Source organism: Bubalus bubalis, chromosome 17 (genome assembly GCF_019923935.1).
Source record: "Bubalus bubalis isolate 160015118507 breed Murrah chromosome 17, NDDB_SH_1, whole genome shotgun sequence".
Lineage (NCBI taxonomy): Eukaryota > Metazoa > Chordata > Mammalia > Artiodactyla > Bovidae > Bubalus > Bubalus bubalis.
Genome location: NC_059173.1, coordinates 69,012,798 through 69,030,681, shown reverse-complemented (window position 1 = coordinate 69,030,681; position 17,884 = coordinate 69,012,798). Strand labels below are relative to the sequence as shown.

The window sequence follows — 17,884 nt, the reverse complement described above, 5'->3', positions numbered from 1 at the left end:
GTCTTTATTCAGTTCTTGTTTTTAAGAGATATTTTTGCTTGGCTCAGAATTTCAGGCTCACAGTTATTTTCTCTTTATTTAAGATATTACCCTCTGTCTTCTGGTTTCCAGTTGTATTAATAAGTCAGCTGTTGATATAAATATCATTTATTTATATCTTTCTTTGGAACTTTTGTTAGACAAATATTGGGACCATATTACTGTCTCATACATCCCTTTCCATATTTTTCATTTCTATATGCCTCTTCTCTTCAGCCTAAGGAAGTACACTTCATTTCTGTAAGTTTTCTTTAATTCTATCTCAACTTCTGGTATTTTAAATAAGTAATCTCTTGTTCCTTGCTGTTGTTTTCAACCTTCTTTTAATATATTTAATATAATATTACATATTATATGTCCAATAACTTCTGCATTTAAGTTTTTGAAAATTTATTCTGCTACCTCTGAATTTGCTGTCTGACATTCATGGTGCCCTGCTTCTCTGTGATTTTTGGGCTTGTTAACTATAGACTACACATTGTTGTGGAAATTTTTTATTTGAGGATTTTTTGATGCACTCTAATACACACACAATTTATCAAGCATTTTAGTTGCTTTTATCATGCAGGTTATTCCAATATACAGTTTATTATAACTTTGTCAAGAAATATTTCTAAGGATCTTAAATTATGATATTAAATTCATCTTTCATGCCACCTTTGCCACATAATCATTAAGGCATTTAATGTAGGTTTTACCAATGTATGTATTTTAAAACATATGCCAAAGTAGAAAACTGGTATGTATGGTAAATCAGTAAACTTGATCTCTCATGTTATATTCACTTTTCTTCAGGGTAAAAGTGTGAGAAATCATTTTATTAGTTATTGGTTTGGTAAGTGATGATTAGATGGCTCTCTGGTGAGAACTGGTTTCTGCCCAGTTGTGCCTGAGTGTGCCCTGTGCCACACTCACAAACCAAAGTTTACTTTTGCATCTAAACTTGTTGTCACTGTGACTTAAAAATATCTACTACTCACTGTTTAAACCAGAAGGAATTTTGCAGTTTGACTAACATTGTGCATGTAAATAACAAATGGTAGTTTTCATTCTATTATTTGCTGCTGCTGCTAAGTCGCTTCAGTCGAGTCCGACTCTGTGCGACCCCATAGACGGCAGCCCACCAGGCTCCCCCGTCTCTGGGGCTGTCCAGGCAAGAACACTGGAGTGGGTTGCCATTTCCTTCTCCAATGCATGAAAGTGAAAAGTGAAAGTGAAGTCGCTCAGTCGTGTCCGACTCTTAGCGACCTCATGGACTGCAGCCTACCAGGCTCCTCCATCCATGGGATTTTCCAGGCAAGAGTACTGGAATGGGTTGCCATTGCCTTCTCCATATTATTTGCTAGACTGACATAAAACAAAGTGATCAAACTTCCAGTGTTTCAAGGATGTAGCTTTAGAGGAGAGAGTTTAAAAGCTTTGGGATAACATAAATATTTATCACATTCTGCTTTGGGCGTATGCTTATGCATGTACACAGTTTGTAATTGACTGAAGTAACCCGATTATGCTATCTAGCATTGAGTATTTGAAAAATCTTAATCTCATTTTGATGTGTACATTATAACCTGGATAAAAGCTATGTGTGTCCATATATTAGAAGAAAAGTATTGCTGCAATTTTCTTCTCAAGTTATTAAATATATAACTGGCTGACTAACATGTAAGAATGAGCAAAAAGTTGATATTTGTGAGCCTCTTACTCAAAAGAAAGCATGGACTTCTGCCCCTACTATTAGACGGAACCCAGTAGTACTTTCATCTCCTTGGTGACAGTAGGTCCTGGACATCTCTAGGAAAAACATACATCAGTCATGCGAGGCAGATTGGGTGTCTGTAGGTATGCGTGCCTTGGATCATCTCACAGACTGGTTATTGTCTTTCCTATTTGCACAACTTTCACAGCATGTGTCAATTATTATGCCAAAAATAAAAACCAAGCAAGGAAAGCATTAGAACTACAGATTCATTCCAAGTGCAAAATTCCAATTATCAAGCCTAAACACAGCCCTTTTATTTAAAAAAAAAAAAAAAATCCCTACTTTGGTCTGCACTATGATTGGCACACTTTCTACTAAGTGACACTGCAATTAAGTGTTGTGTTTCAATTTTATTTTTCTTCACTAATAGTAACAGAACACGATAGCAGGCTGAACGCCCTGTTTGGTGGAGACAGAGTTCCAGATGAGAGCCTTGAACCAACGTCAACTGGGGCCCCTCTCTCATTTGGAGGTGTGGCTCAGCCCTTGTTCCACAGAGACTTCTGAAAGCTATCTTCTTTCATTACCAGCTCATCAAAAAACGCATCTTAATAATTCTTCAGCTGCCTATCATTAAATCTACTCTGAATTTTCTATCAGGGATTTTGGTAACACCAGACTGTGGTTTGTAAAAGTAATTTAGCTTTCTAAAATTGATAACTGAATCTGATGACAATAAAAGTGAATTTGTGAATTTTAAAATTTGGTATTGTAGTTAGTTTTTCATATAGAATGTAAGTATTTTTTTTCTTAGTAATAGAATAGAAGCAATAAAATACCTCCTACAATGCTCAGTGCTAGAGTTAGACTTTTAAGAAAAGGCTATGATAACTATTTGGAGGAAGGCATGGCAACCCACTGAGATATTCTTGCCTGGAGAATCCCCATGGTCAGAGCAGCCTGGCGGGCTACAGTCCATAGGGTCGCAAAGAGTCAGACACGTCTGAAGTGAGTAAGCACGCACGAATGCATGATTACCATTAGCACCCAGGTAGGTACATGATAGCTTAAAGTTTCCTTGGCCAACTCTGGTTCTCTAGGGAAACTGGATCAGATAGATTAGAACTGTGACTCTAGGCCCTATTTCCAGAAACTATACAGATTGTTTCACCAGAAGACCAAATTTGAAATAACCCATGCTATTAAATGTTCTCCTTCTAAATTCAGAGCATATGTAGGTATTAAATCTGTATCTGATGGTGGAGGGGGTGAGAGACATGGGGAGGAACTGGACTCTGTATTGTGTGACTACAAAGAGATTCACACATGCACTGAGTTACTCTCACAGCAACGCTATGGGCCCATCCTTCAGAGCCCTGTTTTACAGAAGGTGAGCCTCTGCCCGACAGAACCTGAGTTACTTCTTACAGGTCACAAGCTTAGTAGTGGGGAAGCCAGGTACTCTACCCAAGTAAAGTATCCGGGGCTAGGATTTGTGCTTGGTTTCCGGTGTCTCAAACGTCAAATCAGTACCCATTCTAGCAAATTCCATTTGATGGAACTTCTGACAGCGAGAGCTGAGTAAATCATGACACTGGAGTAATAATAACAATAAATTCAGTAATAAATGTAATTGTAAAGGGGAAGAAATAAAACAGAGTAGAAACTTGAGAAGGAAATTATGTCAGGGGAGGAAGTTTCTTAATCCAGGGGAAAACCTGTGGAGGGCATAACCCCCCAAGGCACAGTTTCCCTAACCTGGTTCTACTTGTTGCCTGGGGGTAGAACAGATATTATTAGGTGCATCTGTGTGCCAGATCCTGAGCTGGGCATTGGGGAGAGGGTGGTGTAAGAGGTAACCGTGCTCACCTTGGTGAATCTTGGTGAACCAAGGGGAGTAATTCAGCAGAAACAGGCGAACAAAGGCTCTGCAGGCACTTTGGGAGAGTATGTTAGAGACAGATATGGTGATGGTGATGGCTGGAAAGAGGATCCACAGAAGTGGGGACAATCCCAGATGGATGGAAAAGCCTACAGGGAAATTCTAAAATGTGTGTTTGAGAAGCAGAACATGTATGAGTGTTAGCATCACAGCAGAGAGCAAAGGGGAGAAAGAGATGGATGAGATTTCTCAGGTGGGAGGGGCTGAAGCAGGTGGTCCTGGGGAGGCTAAAATGCTGAGCTTCATCGTAATTGTTGTGGAAGCCAACCAAGGGCTTTAAAGATAGTCACAGTGCCTTTTTAAAATTATTTAATTCAGAATGGGAACTGGATGAGTGCAGAGGCCAGTAAGTCGGCTAATGCAGGGGACAAGGTGGGAAATGCTGGTTGCTTAGAGGAGGGCAGCAGCAGGGAGAGGGTGAATCCAGAGATGTCTGACTGCAAAGACCTGGCAATGGGCTAAATACAGAGACAGAAGGATGACTTAAAACAGAGCGCTCAGATCTCAGGTGTTTCATAGTTTCTTTCCCTCCTACATGTTTGAACTGTGTAAATGTCTGCCTCTTCTCACCTTTTTCCACAATGACCCCAGACACCAGGAAAGGGGGTTCCAGCCAGTGGGAGGCATTGAAGGAGAGGAGAGCTTGTGAGCATCAGTTAAAGATAAAATCATTTTCTATTCTTTCTTTTTTTTTCCTCTCTGGAAATAAAAATAGGAGAAGTTACTGTGAAAGAACCCAAGTTTCTTGATTTTGAAGTCAGAAAAGAAGTTCAACTCATCGTTTTAGCTGAAAGTAGGGGGCATAGAGCCTACAGCAAAGTAGCGGTCTTTATCCAAGATCTGAACGATCATCCACCACACTTTGACCAAAGCGTTTACCAAGTATCAGTGTCTGAGGGCCAGTTCCACAATCATCACATTGTACAGGTAATAGAAACATGTTTTATGTGTGTGTGTGTGTGTGTGTGTGTGTGTGTATGAATTCTTATCAATCAGTGTACATCCAAATACCTAAAGACCTTTTCAAGGACATTAATTAAATTGTCATTGTTTCCTTGGCATATGCATTATATGATGTACTGGATGGAACCTTAGGTTGAAGGAAATCTGGAGTTTCTGAGTTCACTACCCTTGCTCCCTTCTTTTTGTGCTCAGAACCCCCTGCCAATGCAGGAGATGTAGATTTGGTTCCTGGGTAGGGAAGTTCCCCTGGAGTAGGAAATGGCAACCTACTCCAGTATCCTTGACTGGAGAATCCCATGGACAGAAGAGTCTAGGCGGCTACAGTGCATAGTGTCGCAAAGAGTTGGATATAACTGAGCATCTTAGCATGCATAACATGCATGTAGCACCCACCTGCTCTTTCTAGGGACCTTGTTGGAGATTAGCAGGGAGTCTAGATGGGCACAAGAAGCAGCTCACCTTCTAAGTGTGTACGGTTTAGTGGAGAAGTCAGAAGACTAAGTATACAATATAAATTTCTAATGTGATAATAGAAAAGCATATATTGAATGTCGTGCGCACTAAGAGGAAACACAGACAGGTCCCGACATTTGCACTTGGTCTTAAAGGGTGAGCAGGCATTTCCCAAGTGGAGCTGCAGCCAGACGCGCACAGAATGAGGTACAGACACATGGGAAGGCCCGCTGGGCTTGGGACCTTCGGGTGTCTCACGTGAAAGGCACATATCCACTGTTGTCAAGCCCAGTCCCATCTCTAGAGAAAGCCCCATGGCCTGAAAGAGAGGGTCTGTTCACACAGCAGTCTTCTTGCTCAAGCTCCAAACCCACCCACCCTTGCTAGACTCTCCCTGCTTCAGGACTGCTGCACATCTTCATCTTTCCATTCATGGTTGAACTGATGCTTTGAGTTCAAGAACCTGGGCATTAGGACACCTACAGGTTCTTGGGAATCTGCACAGGGAATGTGTATAAACCCCCTTCCTGACAGTTGGTGGCTGAGCGGGACATTCCCTTTCACCTCTATAACCCATGACCCAGCATCTCATGACTCTCTCTCTGGGGTAGATGGGGCCAGGGGTATAGGTGATCCCCTAGGTTTCCATGCACCTGGATATGCACGCAGACCTTTCTTTGATCCCTGCCTAGTCCAAATGCCATCTTTCCCTCTGAAGGTGCAGACAAGACCAGCAGAGGCTCAGCTGTCTTGGAGTTTTAGCTCTGTGCTCTTCACTTGGTCCAGGATCCCCAGGATTGCCTACATTATTTTTGCACATTTAGCCTAATTGCTCCAGGTTCCAGCATGGTCCAGAATTGTTGAGCCTTTACTCTGGCTTCAGCCAGGACTGAGATGCTTAAGAGGAAGGCAAGGAGTAAGAGCATTCTCTCTTCCGGTCTGTACCCCCAGTGATGCCTGTTCAGCTGGGATGACTGGTGCCTCCAGTGTCACGGCAGGGCCTGCCTGGTCACAGTGGACCCTCCCTCCCCGGGGCACTGGTGCTTTGCACTTTGTCACAGATGCAGACCTGGACAGAGCTAGGCCACTCATATTAAGGTGAAGGCAACTTTAAAGCTCCTGTACACCCAATAGGATTGGAGAAGGCAATGGCAACCCACTCCAGTGTTCTTGCCTGGAGAATCCCAGGGACGGGGGAGCCTCATGGGCTGCCATCTATGGGGTCGCACAGAGTCGGACACGACTGAAGCGACTTAGCAGCAGCAACACCCAATAGGGGAAACAGCCCGACCTGCCAGTGCTTCAGTAATGTAAACATTGAGAAGGCTCAGTCAGGGACGGATACAAGGGACTTTGTTCTTCATGTTTTTTAGATCATTTAATTTCAGGGAAACTATTAATAGAACTGTCATTTTCTTGTGTCCTGTTCAGATGAACAGGAATGTCAAAGGTTCTGGAGCTCTTGCTTTTTGCCCCCACACTGCCCAGTGCCCTCCTTTTGGTTGCAGCCCCACAAACTCCGTTTAGGAACTTCCCTTCCTCTGCCAGAAGCAGTCTTGGTAGGATCGTCAGTCAAGGTGGTGACCCCACCCCACCCTACTCAGTCACAGAGTGCTGTCAACTGTGTCTGTCTCATAGAGACTTTCTCTCTCTGGAATTTGAACCTTGGCTGGTAGAACCCAAGATGAAGACAAGTAAGAGCTGATGCATCTTGCTGGCAACAGCTCAGAGAAGCTGTGCCCTAGAGATATCCCTGTTCCTGTGCTTCACCTGGGCACTGTCTTCTTGCTGTGCTTCTTTCCTGGTGAAGTTGGTCACAGTGCATTTGGGTTGATGGCATCTGGAGACACTAAATGATATGTGTCCTGGGAGGCCTCCTCTCTGTAACTCTTTTAAGTCTATGACCTCAGGGACATGATGGACTCATTCTGCCTGGATGCAGGTACGTTTCTCATCCTCATGGTCTTGAGGGGAGCTGTCTGATGCTGCCTTTCTGTGCCACCTGTCTGGTGTTGTGTCTTCCTGATGAGGCCCTGGGTCACCTGAGAACTCTGGTGGCAGTGTGAAGCATAGATTGACAGAGAAGGGAGTTACAAGCAAAAGCCCGCTAGGACATCAGTGTAGTGGCCCAGGAGAGAGATGACAGGAGATGGAAGCTCAGGCCAAGGCTGAGGGGCCTAGGAAATAAAAATAAACAGAAAGCAATTTATCAGTCAACTTGTTCTTACGCAAGGTCTTGAATCCACTAATAGAATTAATTTGCAATTAAAAGGTAAATCAGACTAAATAATACATCTCTGTGAAGAGTGATGCACACTTCACCATTAGTACTTTAGTTTTATCTTCAACACTAGTACTTGGATGACTCATCAAATAAATCACTAGGATCTAAATTTGCTAGCACTAAATCTGGGTTTTGTTTCATTGCACTCAAAACTTGTGGTACTCCTACTGAAATTACTTGGAAACTCTTGCATCTGTAGAATAGTCTTCTCACCCCATCATTCACTTTTATATAAAATTCAGCCATGTCTAATATTCCTTTGATCATTGTCTTTAAAATGTGTTTGATAATGTGATTCTTTCATAATGCATTGCTCTGAAAAATAGGCTTAACCCATTCTGCACTTTCAATGCTTACCTAACGGAGGAGTTGCTTCCTCACAGGTGTTTGCCACAGACCTGGACAGTGGGTCGAATGGCCTCGTTGAGTATTCCATTCTCTCTGGCAACCAAGGAAACGTGTTCCAAATGGATCCACTGAGTGGTGTGCTAACAGCAAGTGTGATTCTGGATTACGAGTACACCAGCGCCTACAGGTTTGCTCCAAGCTCAGATCTGTTTGACCAGCTATTCTGACTTGTTGCTTTGGGCATGACTTCCTGTTTGGTATGCTTAGGTATAAGATGTGTTTTCCCTTTGCTCCAGCTTACGATTGTCCTTGATACACTGAGAGAGTCTTAGAAAGTAGACACTATTTGCAAAAGGTGATTGGACTATAAGAATGTTAAGATTCCTTTTCATTCTAGGAGTTCATGCATTTGGGATGCCATTAGTATGACATTAAATGAGAGACATTAAAGACATTTGTGAAATGCCTCCTGAGCTATAGAGACCCTGCAAATGTTGCTTTAGTTGCTTTTAAAAACAGTGAAGACTGAATGATGTTTCTCTTTTTAATCATTTATTCATTTTTGTGTAGGAAAGTACAACCCTGTTATCAGGTCCATGTTACATGACTGCGTTCTGATAGAAATGATCATCTTAAAGGGCACATTCAAGAAGAGATATATTTTTTGCCTAGAGTTCAAAATATGCCAGACTTACACAGAAATTCTGTGAAAGAGAGAATGTGTCATAGGTCTTCTGTGATTTTTAAAAGTGGGTGTTCCCAAGTGTCTAGGCATATATACAGAGATATTTGGGAATTCACAGTCTATAAAAGAAAATGAAAAACTCTAAGGGACACAAAATATCTGTGAATGGGGGCTGCGTCAAGAATGATAACCCAGCTTTCATGGAAGACAACAAAACTGATCGTATAGAAGAGGTATATGTGCACCGGTGAAGACGGAACCCTAGCATGTATGACTAGGTGAAGGAGGGGACAGGGTGCCCCACGGTGCTGTCCTGCAGGCCTTTTTGAGTGAAAACACACCCGTAAAATTGGACAACTTTAGGAAGAAAACCTAAGAAACCATAAGCCTTGTTTCTGAGGAAGTTTGTTTCTGGATTTCCTTACCATGCATTTCAGTCAGCCTTGTATTTATATGCTTTTCTGAAAGGCCGCATACACAGCGTTTCCTGCAATCTTCCCCTCACCCCCAGGGAAGTTGTTAGGCTTTTTCTCACTCACTGATGAGACAGGTGACATGCAGGTTTGCTCGGGATCACAGAACCGTTTCATCGTCGATCACGTCTTAGCACCAGGTGTCTTGATGCTGTGTTGTGCTGCATCTACCATACTGGCCACATAGCAGACTTCCTTTTGAGGGAAAAAGGAAGAATACAAGAGACCCAAGCCTCAGTATTCTCCGAAGCCAGACTACTTACATGTTATGCCAGGAAAGTGCAGTGTATTCTTATGGCTCAATGTGCTCAGTTGCTCAGTCTGTCGGTCGTATCCACTCTGCAACCCCTGGACAGCAGGCTCCTCTGTCCATGGAATTTCCCAGGCAAGAATACTGAATGGGTTGCCGTTGCCTCCTCTTGTGGTTAAACAGCAAGAACCAGTTAAAATGGGATCTGTTCCTGGGCAGACGGGATTAATATTCCTCTGAAAAACTTCCCAACTCTAAACATTTGATTAAGTGTTTAGTTCTTTTTGTTTAATATATTTCAAAATATTACTTCAAAGGTATTTTAAAAGTTTAGTTTAAGGTCTTACCCTGTCTTAAGTAGTAGGATCTTTTTGAGTAATATTTTAGTGTAATCAGTTGTTATGATACTTATTATATAAACATTGAAATCAATCATATAAATAAAACCCTGCTACATTGCTTCTCTAGTAATTTTAAGCACAAACCTCTTTTTTCTCTCCATAGTTGACTGCAGGTAAATCTCAGTCTAGTTGCTACCTGAATGATTACAAATTCAGATTCAAGAGTGTCTGCCCTGTTTCAGGAACTATGTATTTCCTGATTGTAATGACTTTCTGTTACAGAGTTCTTACTCAGTGGAGTCTAATTATCAATTAAATCTAACTCCTTCCAGCTTTGTCCTATTTGTGTCATGGTTTCAGTGTTCACATCATTTAAACTGGCCACAATGTGCAAAAGCACCACTCACCAATTCCCCCATGAATTCAAGGCTGGGAGAAATAGGAACTGAGAGAAGATGAAATCTATTCCAAGAGCAAGCATCTTTTAATTTCATGGCTGCAGTCATGGTTATACAGGTGTTTACTTCAGAGCCAGGTCATATTTCATAATTATAGTTCTTTCCTTACTCTTCCCCTTATCCCCAGAGTTAATGACTATCTTTCTTTTTGCTCACCTGATTTGCTATGTCCCTGTACTTAATTCCTTGTCAATATTCCATTAGCTCTATCAGACATGCCCACTCATCTTTCTCCCCTGATATGCCTCTCATATCATGTATTCTATCAAATCTTCTGTTTCTTGGAGAACTGAGTCCTACTGTTTCCTCTCCTCCTGATCTAGCTGGGCAGTATGCCTCTCCAGTTCAGTTCAGGTCAGTTCAGTCACTCAGTTGTGTCCAACTCTTTGCGACCCCATGAAGTGCAGTACGCCACGCCTCCCTGTCCATCACCAACTCCCGGAGTTCACTCAGACTCACGTCCATCGAGGCAGTGATGCCATCCAGCCATCTCATCCTCTGTCGTCCCCTTCGCCTCCTGCCCCCAATCCCTCCCAGCATCAGAGTCTTTTCCAATGAGTCAACTCTTCGCATGAGGTGGCCAAAGTACTGGAGTTTCGGCTTTAGCATCATTACTTCCAAAGAACATCCGGGACTGATCGCCTTCAGAATGGACTGGTTGGATCTCCTTGCAGTCCAAGGGATTCTCAAGAGTCTTCTCCAACACCACAGTTCAAAAGCATCAGTTCTTCGGCACTCAGCTTTCTTCACAGTCCAACTCTCACATCCATACATGACTACTGGAAAAACTATAGCCTTGACTAGACGGACCTTTGTTGGCAAAGTAATGTCTCTGCTTTTCAATATGCTGTCTAGGTTGGTCATAACTTTCCTTCCAAGGAGTAAGCGTCTTTGAATTTCATGGCTGTAATCACCATCTGCAGTGATTTTGGAGCCCCCCAAAATAAAGTCTGACACTGTTTCCACTGTTTCCCCATCTATTTGCCATGAAGTGATAGGACCAGATGCCATGATCCTAGTTTTCTGAATATTGAGCTTTAAGCTAACTTTTTCCACTCTCCGCTTTCACTTTCATCAAGAGGCTTTTTAGTTTCTCTTCACTTTCTGCCATAAGGGTGGTGTCATCTGCAAATCTGAGGTTATTGATATTTCTCCCAGCAATCTTGATTCCAGCTTGTGCTTCTTCCAGCCCAGCGTTTCTCATGATGTACTTTGCATAGAAGTTAAATAAACAGGGTGAATGCTGGGCCCCATGACTTGTGACTGGTTTACTGCTTTCCTATGTTAGTTTCATGCCTTGAAGATCCCGTGTCTTTCTCTTACTTTTATAGTAGTTTTGTAGGAAAAGGTGCCAAGAGAGTAAATTCTTTTAGTTCTTACACATCTGAAAACACCTTTATTCTACTTTCACATGTGATTTATGCAATGGATAATATAGAAGTTGAACATTTCTTTTAGATTTTTGAAGGCATTGTTCTTTTATCTTTTAAAACTCAGTTCTGCTATTGAGAAGTCTGATGCCATTCTAATATGTTTGATACGTGATTTTTTTTTTTTTTTTTGCACTTTCTGTGGAGATTCTCAGGTTATTTCGTCTGCAATGTTTAGACATTTTGTGATTATGTACTTTAGTGTGGGTATTTCCTTGTACTGAGTACTTGATGTACTCTTTTAATGAGGATAAATGTTCTATTTTTTGGTATTATTTCACTGATAATTACTTCCCTTCCGTTTATTGTTTTTTTTTTGTTTTGTTTTGTTTTGTTTACTGTACCCGGTTTCTTTTTCCTGGATCCTATTCAGTCAAGTGTTAGGCTGCCAGGATTGATCCTTTGTCACTGATACTTTATTCTCTACTTTCCATTTTCTTGTTGTGTGGGGGTTTATTTTTGTTGTTTTATTTTTCTGGGAGATTTTCTTAATTATAACCATCTAAACTTTCTTTTTTTGTTGTTTTTAGTTTAAAAATTTTTGAATATTATATATTTTATAATTTTCAACAACTCTTTCTTAATCTTTGAGCTTTTCCATAGCATCTTGTTCTTATTTATGTGTTATGATAGCTCTCCGAAGACATTAGTTGGAATTATTTTTACCTAGTCTTTTGCTCTTTCAAAATCTCTGTGTCCTCTGGATTTATTTCTTCCACTTGTCTAGTTTATCCTCTTTTATTCATGTGAGAGACTTTCTGTGAGTAAATAACCATCCTTGGTTCTAAGTGAGGCAATATCAAAGTCAGAATCTCCTGATGGATCTCATTGACCAGCATGCTTGGCTTTCAGATGAACCAGAGAAGAACTTGACTACTTTGCAGGATGACATGTAAATAGCAATATATAGAGAGGGTTTTTCCCCTTCAGGAGGAGATTTCATTTCTTCAGGGACAGTCCCTCAATATTACTGAGTATGAACATCAGACATTGTTTTGCCTGGGAGTGAAAAGAAATTGGCAAAGGATCTTGATTGTTCTATATTTTGAATTTAATCTTTTAGGCTATTTTTAGCTCAATAGCTCACCCTGCATTTTGCCATGTTTTGAGCCTCTCCTTGGTTATGTGGGGGCAAGTCTGTTTCTCACTCATCCTTGTCTTCCTTCAAATGCGGGATGCATTTTAATCTACGCATTCCTCTGCCACCTGACTTCCCAGGTGACACAGTAGTAAAGAATCCACCTGCCAGTACAGGAGATGCAAGAGATGTGGGTTCAATCCCTGGATCAAGAAGACCACTGGAGTAACAAATGGCAACCCACTCCAGCATTGTATTCTTGCCTGGAAAATTTCATGGACAGAAGAGCCTGACAGGCTACAGTTAGTGGGGTCTCAAAGAGTCAGACATGACTCAGAGTGTGCACACACACACACACACGCACACACACACTCACACACATCTTTAACCGCTTCTCAGTCTGCTTGCATTTTTCAGACATGTGTTGAAACTTCTCACCCATTCCACTCACTAATATCTTCACCCATTTTGTTTTAGCCTTATCAACATATACCTCATTCTAAGTTCTTTTGCCATTGTTATAGCAGAGTCTCTAGAGGAATAGGAAATAAAACCTGTGTAGATATAACCAGAAGTTATAGCTCTTCCTTTCAGAGGTGTTATGAGGTTGACTGATATTTTGTTTCTCTTGGAATTACAGAAGAAACATTTACTTCTGGGAATATATTTAATAAACTGTTGAGAGAGAGTTTTGAAAAGTCCTCTATCACTATTTTAGGTATTAAGGCAATCAGAAAAGAATCTGCCTGATTGAAGTCTCATTTAAAATTCAACATGATAAAAAGCAGCTTCCCACCACTGGTAGATTAGGAGAACTATGCTCTGAACTAGAATGGGACTGTTTTTATCTGGTGAACTTCATATATCATCTCTGCTGATATGCTAATCAGGGCAACATTTTGGAACATGGAGCCAGTTGGGCTGACAACAGCCAAGAATTTTGCAAAGCCTGCCAAAGAGCCATCACAAAAAACCTGAGGTCTCATAGAAGTTATGTGTAGAATTTCAGTGGATCTACCTCCATAATTTTTCATTTGTGCCTCAAGCCACTGAGAAACCTTTGACTTGTCCTTTTGTTTTGAAACAGAATCATATTTCTTCTATGTCAAAGAATCTTGCTTTTTAACATGACATAGGCATTATATAGAGCCCCTGAAATTGTAATACTGTGAAAATAAGAGTCCTTATGACCACAGAGGAAGAATCAACAGAGCCATAACTTTAATGTCTTTGCTGAGACTTTAGTGTGACACTGGGTAGGGGCAGGCAGCAGGGGCAGAGAACATGATTAGTCGATTATTTTTACTAAAATTTTTCCGTATGTACCTGACTTACATTCATGCTAACAAAACAGACTTTCAACAGGGAATTATTTCTAGGCTCTTAAAGTGTGAAATTTAAGTAGTTGTTCTAATGATGGCCCAACTTCAGTAGTATACAAGGCAGCCTGTATGCTTTGTGAACCATAGATAAGCAGTGATTATTTCCTACTAAGTGGAATTTAAACCAACAAAAAGTTGATGCTTTTTTCAGTTCAGTTCAGTCACTCAGTCGTGTCCGACCCTTTGTGACCCCGTGAACCACAGCACACCAGGCCTACCTGTCCATCAACAATTCCCGGAGTCCACCCAAACCCATGTCCATTGAATCGGTGATGCCATCCAACCATCTCATCCTCTGTTGTCCCCTTCTCATCCTGCCTTCAATCTTTCCCAGCATCAGGGTCTTTTGAAATGAGTCAGCTCTTTGCATTAGGTGGCCAAAGTATTGGAGTTTCAGCTTCAACATCAGTCCTACCAATGAACACCCAGGACTGATCTCCTTTAGGATGGACTGGTTGGATCTCCTTGCAGTCCAAGAACCTCTCGAAAGTCTTCTTCAACACCACAGTTCAAAAGCATCAGTTCTTCGTCACTCAGGTTTCTTTATAGTCCAACTCTCACATCCATACATGACCACTGGAAAAACCATAGCCTTGACTAGATGGACCTTTGTTGACAAAGTAATGTCTCTGCTTTTCAATATGCTATCTAGGTTGGTCATAACTTTCCTTTTAAGGAGTATGCATCTTTTAATTTCATGGCTGCAGTCACCATCTGCAGTGATTTTGGAGCCCCCCAAAATAAAGTCTGACACTGTTTCCACTATTTCCCCATCTATTTCCCATGAAGTGATGGGACCAGATGCCATGATCTTGGTTTTCTGAATATTGAGCTTTAAGCCAACTTTTCACTCTCCACTTTCACTTTCATCAAGAGGCTCTTTAGTTCTTCTTCACTTTCTGCCATAAGGGTGTGTCATCTGTATATCTGAGGTTATTGATATTTCTCCTGGCAATCTTGATTCCAGCTTGTACTTCCTCCAGCCCAGCATTTCTCATGATGTACTCTGCATACAAGTTAAATAAGCAGGGTGACAATATACAGCCTTGACGTACTCCTTTTCCTATTTGGAACCAGTCTGTTGTTCCATGTCCAGTTCTAACTGCTGCTTCCTGACCTGCATACAAGTTTCTCAAGAGGCAGGTCAGGTGGTCTGATATTCCCAACTCTTTCAGAATTTTCCACAGTTTATTGTGATCCACACAGTAAAAGGCTTTGGCATAGTCAATAAAGCAGAAATAGGTGCTTTTCTAGAACTCTCTTGCTTTTTCCATGATCCAGCAGATGTTGGCAATTTGATCTCTGGTTCCTCTGCCTTTTCTAAAACCAGCTTGAACATCTGGAAGTTCATGGTTCACAAATTGCTGAAGCCTGGCTTGGAGAGTTTTGAGCATTATTTTACTAGCATGTAAGATGAGTGCAATTGTGCGGTAGTTTGAGTGTTCTTTGGCATTGCCTTTCTTTGGGATTGGAATGAAAACTGACCTTTTCCAGTCCTGTGGCCACTGCTGAGTTTTCCAAATTTGCTGGTGTATGGAGTGCAGCACTTTCACAGCATCATCTTTCAGGATTTGAAAGAGCTCAACTGGAATTCACCACCATCACTAGCTTTGTTTGTATTGATGCTTCCTAAGGCCCACTTGACTTCACATTCCAGAATGTCTGGCTGTAGGTTAGTGATCACTCCATCATGATTATCTGGGTCGTGAAGATCTTTTCTTGTACAGTTCTGTGTGTTCTTGCCACTTCTTAATCTCTTGTGCTTCTTTTAGGTCCCTACCGTTTCTGTCCTTTATCACGCCCATCTTTGCATGAAATCTTCCATTGGTATCTCTAATCTATTTTACATGATTTTAAAAATTTAAGGTTGGAAGAAAAAGCACACTTACCAGGTAAGCTAAGAATGGGAAATAAAGTAGAAGTGTGACTCAGGGTGGTGAGTAGAAGTGTGTCAGGGTGGTGACAGAAAGGGAGAAGTTGAAGACACCAATAAGGTTTCTGAGTCAGCTACTGGAGAAACGAGTTGTACCGTCATCCAAGAGAGACTGAATCACTACGTGTAGATTCTCTCAGATCATGGACTTTTACCTCTACTTTACAGCCCTAGTCAATAAAGCATCTTTTGCATGTGTATTATTCATGGCAGTGCCCTCTGTTAATTCTTCAATTTTGATTGATTTGCAATTTAGATCTGAAAAAAATAATACAAAACAAACTTTTAGTGACTCTATCTTTTGTTGGTGCAGTAAAATGGAAATATGTATCAATAGCAATATTCAGGCCACATGTGGCAGAGTGGAGGCAGTCTACTTAAAGAACAGGTATTGGTGTTTGTACTTTTTAAGTTGTTCTTAGTAGAAAAGGACTGAAATTTATAGTCTGTCTCCCAGAGAGAGTCCATTTATTTTAAATAACCAAGATTGATTTGATTCTTTAAATGTGTCAAAAAATACACTCAGACTACCATTCTTATGAAATAAACTTTAAATGATTCCTTTTAGAAAAGTCAGGGGAGAAATAAAAAAGCTAGTCAGCTCATTTTAAAATTTTCAAGTGGATATTTGATATTTACGTGGTATTCTTATTCTCTGGATGATGGATAACATTCCTTAATTCTTTTCCAAACCAGTTTGATTGTACAAGCAACAGATAAAGGCATGCCCAGGCTTTCTGATACAACTGTGATCAAGATACAGGTGACTGACATAAATGACAATGCCCCAACTTTTCTCCCCTCTGAAGCAGTGGAAATTGCCGAAAGTAAGTGTGATTTGAAATTATGGTTTTGATTAACTTGTATATCACCTACTATTTTTTCAACTGGATGCTGTGTTAAGTACGCATACTATTCCTCAACAACCACACAACTATAAATTGCTTTTATCTTCATTTTACAGAATAGAAAATGGAGAGTCAAAAATTAAATATAAAATGTCAAAGAAGTTAAAAGTTAAAGTTGGGGTTTGCATTCAAACCAACAGGAAGCTGATCTCCCAAGGTCAAACCACTACTTCACACAGCTTCTTTTGTATACAGACATTTCTTAAAAGTGAAATCTGCTCAATGAAGAAGCATCTTTTGTTGGCTGTGATGGTCACCCTAAAGCTCCCCTGAGAGAAAGTGATGTTATTAGACTGATAACTGTATCAATCTTTGTGTTACCAAACTCAGGTTCGGCTGTTCACCACTTGAAAGCCAATATTCGAGAGGCAAGTGTTGGAAAGGAAAGGTTGCTTTATTCAGGAGGCCAGTGACTTGGGGAAGAAGGAATACTTGTGTCCAAAGGCCAATTCTTCAGTGCTAATAGGGGGCAACAGCTTTTAACAGGGAGCTTCATGGGTGTATGGTTAGAGTAAGGGGGCTCCATGCAGAGTCACCTCTGAGAATCATCTTGAAATTGGTCATGTGGTAATCTGACCATTTTCTTGATTGTTTTAAGCCCAGTTAATCTTCTGTTCCAGGACTGGTTGATTCTCATTTCTTTGAGATCAGTTCTCAGATAGTTTATGTTATGGCTACAGTCTAGTCATCATGTAGTTAACTTCTTCCACCTGGTCAGGGTTTCATTGTCTACAAGACAGCTCATAGAATATGGCTCAGAATGTTATCTATAGCCCTTGAGGAAGAACTAAAGGTCTTTGACTTTGCTTAAGGACTGAACTGTTATTATTTTGTCCTATTTGACTGTTTTTTCCTTTGTTTCTGAGTCTCCTCATTTCTCTGATTAAGTTTAGTTTATTAATAATTTGTTATGGGGGCATGCTGGGTGGCTTGCAGAGTCTGAGTTCTTTGACCAGGAATTTAACCCAGGCCAAAAGCAAGGAGTCCAAACCCCTGGACTGCCAGGGAATTCCCTAAATTTATTCTTTGGCTAAAGTTTTTCTATAGAAAAAAGACAAGGAAAGGCCATGGTGGAGGAGGGTTTGTCCCAGGAAGGCCCCATAGGTCCCTGCTCAGTTTTATTTGCAATATACTAATGACAAGTAATAAGTGAAGGAAGTTGGATGATTTTTGCACAGTCATCATTTTCCTCTACTATAAATTACAGTTCAACATCTG

The 17,884-nt window shown here is 40.9% G+C and overlaps 1 protein-coding gene across 1 annotated transcript in view; it reads left to right on the top strand.

Annotated features, from left to right (window-relative positions):
- The window catches only part of DCHS2 (dachsous cadherin-related 2), a 266,320-nt gene that overhangs the window by 235,247 nt on the left and 13,189 nt on the right, over window positions 1–17,884 (top strand). Inside the window, exons 15-17 of the mRNA XM_044930576.2 lie at window positions 4,396–4,607; window positions 7,764–7,915; window positions 16,455–16,585. Coding sequence (XP_044786511.2) covers window positions 4,396–4,607; window positions 7,764–7,915; window positions 16,455–16,585 — 495 coding nt within the window. The remainder of the gene's footprint in view (window positions 1–4,395; window positions 4,608–7,763; window positions 7,916–16,454; window positions 16,586–17,884) is intronic.